The sequence below is a fragment of the Lycium barbarum genome, chromosome 7, assembly GCF_019175385.1.
Source record: "Lycium barbarum isolate Lr01 chromosome 7, ASM1917538v2, whole genome shotgun sequence".
NCBI classification, from domain to species: domain Eukaryota; kingdom Viridiplantae; phylum Streptophyta; class Magnoliopsida; order Solanales; family Solanaceae; genus Lycium; species Lycium barbarum.
The window spans coordinates 127,134,958-127,144,795 of NC_083343.1; the positions used below are offsets into that span (position 1 = coordinate 127,134,958).

General features: G+C 32.7%; 1 protein-coding gene across 1 annotated transcript; it reads right to left on the minus strand.

Moving 5' to 3' along the window:
- Positions 1-75: 75 nt before the first annotated feature.
- LOC132602602 (acetylajmalan esterase-like) lies at positions 76-1,392 on the minus strand. Its single transcript, XM_060315415.1, has one exon. The coding sequence runs from the start codon at positions 1,243-1,245 to the stop codon at positions 115-117; it is 1,131 nt and encodes a 376-aa protein (XP_060171398.1). The 5' UTR covers positions 1,246-1,392; the 3' UTR covers positions 76-114.
- Between the last annotated feature and the right edge of the window lie 8,446 nt (positions 1,393-9,838).

The window sequence follows — 9,838 nt, forward strand, 5'->3', positions numbered from 1 at the left end:
CCAACAAAGAAAGTATTCAAAACTCAATAACTAGACGGTACACAAGAAGAAATGACACATCTCATCAAAGTCAAATTAAATACCCAAATAACCAACAAAGAACGTCTTCAAAACTCAAGAACTAGACAATACACCCGAATCTCCGAGACCGTAACAACCAAATTTTGGAAAGGCGTTCTTGATGACAATGTCTGAAATACGATGATAAGCTTCATCTGTCAAATGAAGGCCATCCCAATTGACGTATTGAGTCGGATTAGGACATAATCCGTCACCAGGTGTTACACATTGTCCGGCACCACCACAACATCGACAACATGGAGATACCAATGTGCTCGTATTAAATCCCAACCAAGGAGCAAAGCGAAAAATAGTCCTAAATGCACCATAGTAATCCCCATAGACGATTTTAGCATGTGGGAACTCACATTGTAGATTTGCAAGAGCTTTCTTCAGTTTAGTGTTGTGGTACGTAGCGAAACGATTATAAAATCTCAAGCAACCAAATTGGTCATAAGCATTGGGATTAGAGTTGGGAAATCTTGTTAGGTATCCAGATAGACATCCGAACGGAAAAACTCCTGGAACCAAAATGCGAGTTGCCCCTAGCTGGATCATATCTCTGATGGCACTTAGAATGCCATCAATAACTACAGGAACGTATGTCCGGACTTCAGGTTCTCCCATATTTCGTGCGAGACTATTCCAGTAGTCAACTCCACCGAATTCTCCCAAGACTATGAGAGAGTTCCTGAGAGTTTGTGCACAATGGGTCCCACATGTGGACTGTAGATGAGATTTAAACCACTCTAATTGAGCGGGGAGAGGAACATTAAAGGGGACCAATGGAACCTTCCTAGTAGCCCAAAAAGAGTTATTCAGCGCGGTGGCACCAGCAACAGCAAAGTTGGCTCCTTGACTAAAAGAAACACCCGATTTGTCCAAGTAAGGGTTGAGGAAGGGGAGGCTTAGAGCAGAGGCAATGTAGTCAGCAATAATACGACCGTCAGAGAAGCGGCCAGTAGGTTTTTTAAAAAAGGTCTCACCGTAAGGTAGTCCCCAGGCTCGGGCCTGGACATGGGCATTAGGTATACGGATCACATTTCCAGCATCAGCAATAGAATCACCGAGTTGGTAAAGAGAAGTGATGCAACATTTTGTTTTGGCAACACAAGGAGAAGAGTGAAAAAATAAGGTTGTCAGTAAAAGAAAGAAAGAAACTTTGGGTAGAGAAAGAGAAGCCATTGAAGAATGTTTTTGCTTGAAAACTTGGAAGTAGTATAGTGCTATTTATAGTGAGTAATAGACTCAACCCCATGTGCATGTGATTCACTACAAAACATATACTCTAAATATATTATATAGTGCATGTGTTAGTTTTTTTTTTTTTTTTTTTTTATCCAAAGGCCTTAATTAGTTGGAATCTAAGTTATTTTATGTAGTGCATGTCCTAGGTTTTATTTGCCAAAGGACTCAATTGGAATCCTAATAATTTCACGTAGTAGTGCAATATGTGATATAGTTTGATAACCTTTGGCTAATCGAAATGCAAAATATTTGTAATTGAAAAACGTGAGACTACTAAGTCTTGGTCTATATAATATTATAACAAAATTAATTAGTTGCCAATAAAGAAAGTTAGCAGCCTAAATACAGATCATTGCCTAAATAATTTATGTAGTGCATGTGCTAGTATGAATACAAGACAAGATGCGTTTAGTTATAGGGAAATTTCTGTCTATGCTATGGTTTAAAAGAATACACTATTAATTAGTACTATACTATATGATTTTAATTTAGATAAAAATAAAATTCCCACTAATTAGGTCAATATTAGAAATAAAATATCATAGCGAAAAGTAATTAATAGCCATAGAGTGTGTAATACTGTTTAATTTATCCCAAAACCTCCATCACTGCATATTCTTTTTTCGATAGTCCAACACACTAAACTTTGCCTAAAAAATTTGTAATTGTATTTTCCTCTGTATTTTGGTACAAGAGAAACTCGAAGTTATAAGTAATTATTTTCATGCAGCTTTGAAACGTATATAGAACCTATGTTTTTTCCAAAAAAAAAAAAAAACACTAGTCAAATTAACTCGGGATACATGATTGTCGCATACATGGGAGTTATAACAATAGGTACGAGTCGGACGAATTCAATAGCTTTTGCTTCAATCCTGCATTTATATTAGAAAGTTTACTAAATTAAACTTTGCCTAGTTTGAAATTTTTGAAATTGTATTTTCTTTTCCTCTCTATTTTGATAGAACAGAAACTGGAAGTTAATAAGTAATATTTTTTCACGCAGGGTTGAAATGTCTAGAACCTCTTTTTCTAGTCAACTTAAATCGTGATACAGGATTGTCGTAGACGTATGGGAGCTATGATATAAGCTAGGTAAGAGTCGGGTGAATCCAATAGTTTTTGCTTAGATTCTCTGTATTTGTATTAAAAATAAATCATTACATATATTCTATGAATATTTAATTTCGGACTCAATAACTAAAAATGAACTATGGTTTCGACTGTAAATTCAAAACTTATAAACCTCGGAAAATATATTCGTTATTGACTGACACACTACCTAATACAAATATTTATTAATACCTATATTCGTGATTAGTATATTTGGAACTTTGGACTGTCTTGTGCAACTTGCCCTCATTATACGTTTCAATCTAATCCTAATGGTATCTTAATTGTTAATAGGCTTTAGGCCTCGCTAATTATTTTAAGAAAATAATACTATATTGGAATATGAGAGTTGAACTCATACACATTATGTGAAGTTCCTAAAATTTTGAACTAGTAACCTAGAAAATAAACACATTGTTACAATGGTTTAAAATACACAATTAGTATCAAATTATTTTACAGTATTAGGGTACAATAGTTAAATCCAATATATAGAATCATGAGGTCTGAAGTTTAAATTTCAACGGAAATAAAGACACTATGTGATTTCTTCTCACATTTTTAAATTTTGATAAACAGAGTTACCTGCTAGTACCTGTTGTTGGTGAAAGGTAGCAAGTATTCCAAAATATTAGTTGAAGTGTTCACAAACTGACTCGAACACCATGATTATAAAATAAAAGAAACTAAATGTGTTTTTTTTTCCTACATTGAAATGAGTTGGCAGACGTCATGTTTCCTACACTGAAAGGAGTTGGGTGACATCATGGCTCCTACATTTAAAATGAGTTGGCTGGACAGCCAAGATTTAAAGCTTACAAGTTTGAGATTTTACTTCTTTTAAATTACTGAGTTTTAAAATAATAATTATTACATATTTAATAGATTTCATAATATAAATATAAAATCTGAACAAAAATTATTAAATACGGCCGACCCGTAAACTATACTCTAGCTCTGCTAAGTCATGTGTTTATATTGATTCGAGCATCTTGCCAGTTGCCCTCAGTTTTTTTTTTCTTTTTTTTATAGCAAGTTGCCCTCAATCATATTCTATTCTTGTATTTATTCACTTATTTAATTCTAGAGAAAAACTGTGTACCTGAAGAACACTATTTGGATTAAAGATTGACTTGTTATTTCGTACGTAAATTTATTCAATAAAAGCACATGGAATTGGAGTTCTTCTTTGTGCATCATTAACTTCTATAATATTTAGTCATTGCCAATTTTGCCCCTGATACTACGAATGACAATTTTTTTTCCGTTTCCTATGGTTCAGGGGTAAAATTAGTCATTTTTCATTCAAACTAGAGCAATTACTAGAATTTTTTTAGCTAATTGGGCTAACATGAGGGCAAAATTGACTGTTTTTCCCATTAATTAAGAAGAACTCAGTCGTTTGGGATTTTTCACCACATAAAAGATTATAGATGCAATTTTTAGAAGATATGATAGGATAAAGTTCATCATTTTCTGTAATTTTTTGGAGACCACGAATTAAATATGGATGCATCTAGTGTCAAAACAGTGGTAATAGCAGATCTACTATATTTTGATTCGATCTTGTGTATATGAAACATTTTAAACAATGAATATATTTGATAACTCACACCTTCAATCTGCTTCTACATGAGAAAACCCAACTCCTTTCTAGCTAGTCCATGAAAAAATCATCAATGCCCATTACACACAAATTAATTACCCTTTCATGCTCCGTTTACTTTCATACCCCCAAAACTATTTACCATTTCTACCCATTATAGCTTTTGAAGGTAATTGTCTCTTTTTTCTTCTTTTCTTCTTTTCTTCTTTTTTTCTTTTCTTTTTTGTTCATTTGTTTTTTCCCAAATCATACTATTTTTATTTTCTTTTTCACCATAATATGATTCCATATTTTTAATTCTAGCTTCTTTCTTTTTGTTTTTTGTTTTTTGTATTTTTTTTCTTTATTTCTTGTTCCTTTTTAAATTTCATTTATTATTATTTTTTATCTCCATAATCTAATTTCATTCACCTTTTTTGCTATTTTTATTTTTCATTTACTTTTTTTTTCCCTTTCTAATTTCATTTTTTTCAAAAAAAAAATTTACTTCCTTTTTTTTTCATAATCTAATTCTACAAACGTTTTGGCTACTTTATTTTTTTTATATATCAATAAAAAGGATAACTGATATATTATCTTTTTATTTTTCCCTATATTTCAGAAAATAATTTATTCTAGCATATATTATAATAAATCAGTATCAGTTGAAGTATAATGTTGCAGTATACTCTGATACTCATATGGTATATATATCATATATTGACAAGGTATCATGCAGGACTGACAGTTCATTTCTTCATGAAAAACACCCAGTCATCTATGATACCAACCTGATATATATCATATACTAACGGAGTGTCATTAATGACTAATTCATCCCTTCAAGAAAAATACAACTTAATCCTCCATGATACCCACATCATATATATCATATACTGACAGGGTATTATAGAAGATTGATCCATTCCTTCAAAAAATACTACACAATCCTCTATGATACCCATATGGTATATCATATACTGACAGGATATCATAGAGGACTGACAGTTCATTCCTTCAAGAAAAGCACTCAGTCCTCTATGATATCATCTTGGTATATATCATATATTGATAGGATATCACAAATGGCAGATTCATTACAATATTACTCAGTCCTCTATGATCTTCACACGGTATCATAGAGGACTATTTCATTTCTTCAAGAAAAACACTCGCCAATCCTTTATGATACCCACATGCTATATATCATATACTATATACTGACAAGGTATCATAGAGGATTGTTTCAGTCCTTCAAGAAAAAAAATAACTCAATCCTCTATTATACCCACATAGTATATATCATATACTAACAGGGTATCATGGTATCATGGATGACTAATTCACTCCTTAGTTCTCTATGATACTCACATGGTATATATCATATACTAACAGGGTATCATAAAGAACTTGTTCATTCGTTCCAAAAGAAGCTCAGTCTTCTATGATATCAACCCGGTATATGTTATATACTAATAGGGTATCATAGAGGACTGATCCATTTCTTAAGAAAAAGCTCAGTCCTATATGATATCAACCCCGAGAGGACAAGTTCATTTTAGTTTTTTTTTTGTTCATTTTTAACAACTTTTTCTTGCGAAAAAAAAATAGAAAAAATAATCATATTTTAGACATAAGTTTAACCATTTGCAACAACAATCATACATTTTTTTTCCACCTATTGAAAGCACACCTCATGATCATAGTCAAAGCACCCAATATATACCAACGAGAAAGAAAACGGACTCAAATACCCAACAAACAAAATCTTGAAACACAATAACTAGACAGTTCACTCGAGTCTCCAGAGCTGTTACACCAGAATTTCCGAATCATGTCGTTGATGATTAGATTTGAAATACGATTATATGCTTCTTCTGTCAAAATGAAGGCCATTCCAGTTGATGTATCGAGCCTGATTAGCACAAAGATTTAGGGTAGTCAATTGAACACCCTACATCGAAAAATTGTACTACATATATACAAAATTCTACGGTGTGTATATCAAAATAATTTTTTTTTAATTTAAATTTTGAACACCTTTAGTGAAATTCCTGACTTTACCGCGGATTGGAATCTAAATTATTTTATGTAGTGCACTAGTGTATGTGCTAGTTTTCTCGGGATTCCAAGGACTCAATTGGAATCTTAATTATTTTACGTATAGTGATGTGCTAGTTTTGTTTTCCGGTGAAAACGGATTTAATCAGAAAATCAGTTAGAGATTTGTTTTTATAGGTTTGAAGACAAATGGGCCGTATCCAATCCCGAGAACTCTTATTGTGAGCCCGGTTCGGAGCAACTGAGTGTACGGCTAAAGCAAAAATAAGAACAAGAAGATCAGTCAAAGATTGAAGAAGCTAGCTATATGAAGTAATGGATGAACTCTTGTATATTGCTTAGAGAGAAATGAGAGATAGGGTTACAAAGGGTAAGCAAGATGATCCTTCCTTCTATCCTAAGCTACTCTTATATAAGGCAAAGTTGGACTTTTCAAACCCTAAAGCATGGGTGATGTGACGTGTCTGTCACACCCACGTGGTCTATGCCATAGCGCTCTGATCGAGGTTGACGGATGTGACCCGAGCTGGTAGGAGTGGAAGCCAGCTATATGAACCCTCCAGTCACGTGAGCTAACTCCGGGTGCACTTTTCACCCAATACAAGTTTGATAACCTTAATTTGGTTAATATAAGTACAAAATATTTACAGTATCAAGAAATGTGTACTAGTACTAATTAGTCATAGCAATAAAATATTACTACTAAATTAATGATAGTAGTTACTGACTTGCTAATCATAGCATTTAGATTGGAAAGTTACGATAAACAACTGTATTTCCAATCGCGTGCTTATTTTATATTTGGAACTTTTTGGACTGTCCTATGCAACTTGCTCTTATTTTTTAAGTTTTTAAGCTAATCCCAATGGACTAATCGTTGCTTTAGGTGTCTAATTAATTTGTAAGTTTTGTTGGAGGTCATATATATTATGAAGAGTGTTTGTTGCTATGTTTTAAAAGTGGAATAATATTGTAAGTTATTATATAAATATGGATTTCATTTCATATATCTCTATAAAGGTTCCTTTTCTTTTTCTTTGAGGAAATGGTCTCCTATGACCATTTACGATATATATTTTGAATAAAAGAGAAGACATTTTCAGATCTTTTGTATGTATTTTCTAATCTCTTACGTGTAAAAATGATGATCTCAAGTAAAAGGGACATAAAATTCTAATTAAATTTGTAAAGTCCTACAAAATCAATTGACTTTTTTTCTTGATGAAAAATAATCTACCATATATCTTTCTCTTTTCACGTGGGAAGAAGGTTACAAATTTCTCTAATTCCTTTCTCAGTTAAGCAAAAAAAAAAAAATTTAGAAAACATTTTCCGTCATATCGAACAACACACCTATAATCTTTTAGAATTAGAAAGTTCTATGGTGAGAGTATTTGTGCAAGAAATCCGGTGGAGTGATACAGTGAGGTTGTTTCCTTGTGATATGGAATTTATTTTGAGCTACTCTTTCTTTGTCGTATCTCGAATGTAGTGGATTGTTCGTCTCATCCATTTACATTGGGTCAACTGGCCTAACCACGACCGTCAGAGAAGCGACCGGTAGGTTTTTTAAAAAAGGTCTCACCGTAAGGTAGTCCCCAGGCTCGGGCCTGGATTTGGGCATTGGGTATACGGATCACATTTCCCGCATCAGCAATAGAATCACCGAGTTGGTAAAGAGAAGTGATGCAACATTTTGTTTTGGCAGCACAAGGAGAAGAGTAAAAAGATAAGGTTATTAGTAAAAGAAAGAAAGAAACTTTGGGTAGAGAAAGAGAAGCCATTGAAGAATGTTTTTGCTTGAAAACTTGGAAGTAGTATAGTGCTATTTATAGAGAGTGATAGACTGAATCCTATGTGCACTCAATACAAAACATATTATAAATATATTATATAGTGCATGTGTTAGGTTTTTTTGTGATCCAAAGGCCTTTTGGAATCTAAATTATTTTATTTAGTGCATGTCCTAGGTTTTTTTAGCCAAGGGACTCAATTGGAATCCTAATAATTTCACGTAGTGCAATATGCGCTATAGTTTGATAACCTTTGGCTAATCGAAATGCAAAATATTTGTATTTGAAAAACGTGAGACTACCAAGTCTTGGTCTATATATATATATTATAACAAAATTAATTAATTGCCAATAAAGAAAGTTAGCAGCCTTAATACAGATCATTTGGGTAAATATTTTGTGTAGTGCATGTGCTAGTATCAATACAAGACAAGATGCGTTTAGTTAGGGAGATTTCTGTCTATACTATGGTTTAAAATACACTACTAGTAATATACTATGATTTGAAATTAAATAAAAATAAAATTCCCACTAATTAGTTCACGATTAGATATAAAATATCATAGCGAAAAGTGATTAATAGCCATAGAGTGTGTAATACTGTTTAATTTGTTCCAAAACCTCCATCACAACATATTCTTTTCTCGATAGTCCAACACACTAAGCTTTGCCGACAATTTTTGTAATTGTATTTTTTCCTCTGTATTTTGATACAAGAGAAACTGGAAGTTATAAGTAGTAATATTTTTGCAGCTTTGAAACGTATATACATATAGAGAGAACCTATGTCTTTTTCCACGAAAAAAAAAAAAAAAACACTTAGTCAAATTAACTCGTGATACGTGATTGTCACAGACATGGAAGTTATAATATCTAGTACGAGTCAGACGAATTTAATAACTTTTGCTTAATTAGATCATGTATTTATGTTAGAAAATTCACTAAATTAAACTTTGCCTAATTCGAAATTGTATTTTTTTCCTCTTTATTTTAATACAAGAGAAACTGGAAGTTCAGTAATATTTTTTCACGCATCTTTGAAATGTCTAGAACCTCTTTTATTATTATTATTATTATTATTATTATTATTATTATTATTATTATTATTATTATTATTATTATTATTAAATCGTGAACCTCCACGCTCTTTAGCACGAGATTTTGAGTCTCGCGTGTCTACCATTTCACCACCAAAGCATCTTGAACTAGCCAATCCATGGGTATACCATGAAGTTACAAAGGTTGTACCTGTGAACCAACTAATTTTACCTTTCGAATATGTATTACGTATTCAAATTCGTTTGAATGAGAGGAGAAAAAAAAAGAGGAGATAGAATCCAATTCTTTTAGATACTTTATCTAAGAAACTCTACCCATCTAGAACATAGATGGGGTATATCTCGCCAAACTGGATAAAGCTATTATTCTAATCTAGACTCTAAAAGAATATGTATGTTGATTCATATCAATTAATTCGAAATTTATTCTAGGGAAGAGAGACCCATACATATTAATCATGTGCGAGGAACCAGATTGAACTGGTGACATGAGGATTTTCAGTCCTCTGCTCTACCAACTGAGCTATCCCGGCTATTCCCAATGTAGTATCCTCATTTTATTAGAGAACTGGGGTCTATGTCAATTAAAAGGACAAAAGTCGATTAAATTTGTTTATCAAAGCCGGGGAATTTCTTCGATCTTCAAAAAGATGACTTTGTAAGTTTTAGTATGAGTAATGATATTTTATTGATCAGGAATCATTCAATAGGCACAAGGAAAGAGCAATAGACCAGACCAGCCTACAAATACGAAACGGCATACCCAGACGGAAACTAAGCTCCCACTCACGGCCTATGTAACAAGCTACGCCAAGTAAGAAGTGTAGAACAATTAGTTCATAAGGACCACCGTTGTATAACCATTCATCAACGGATGCCGCTTCCCAGATTGGGTAAAAATGTAAACCTATAGCTGCAGC

Bases quoted from the DNA above. Each gene is read 5' to 3' on its own strand.
- LOC132602602 (XM_060315415.1), bottom strand. From the start codon at position 1,245: ATGGCTTCTCTTTCTCTACCCAAAGTTTCTTTCTTTCTTTTACTGACA.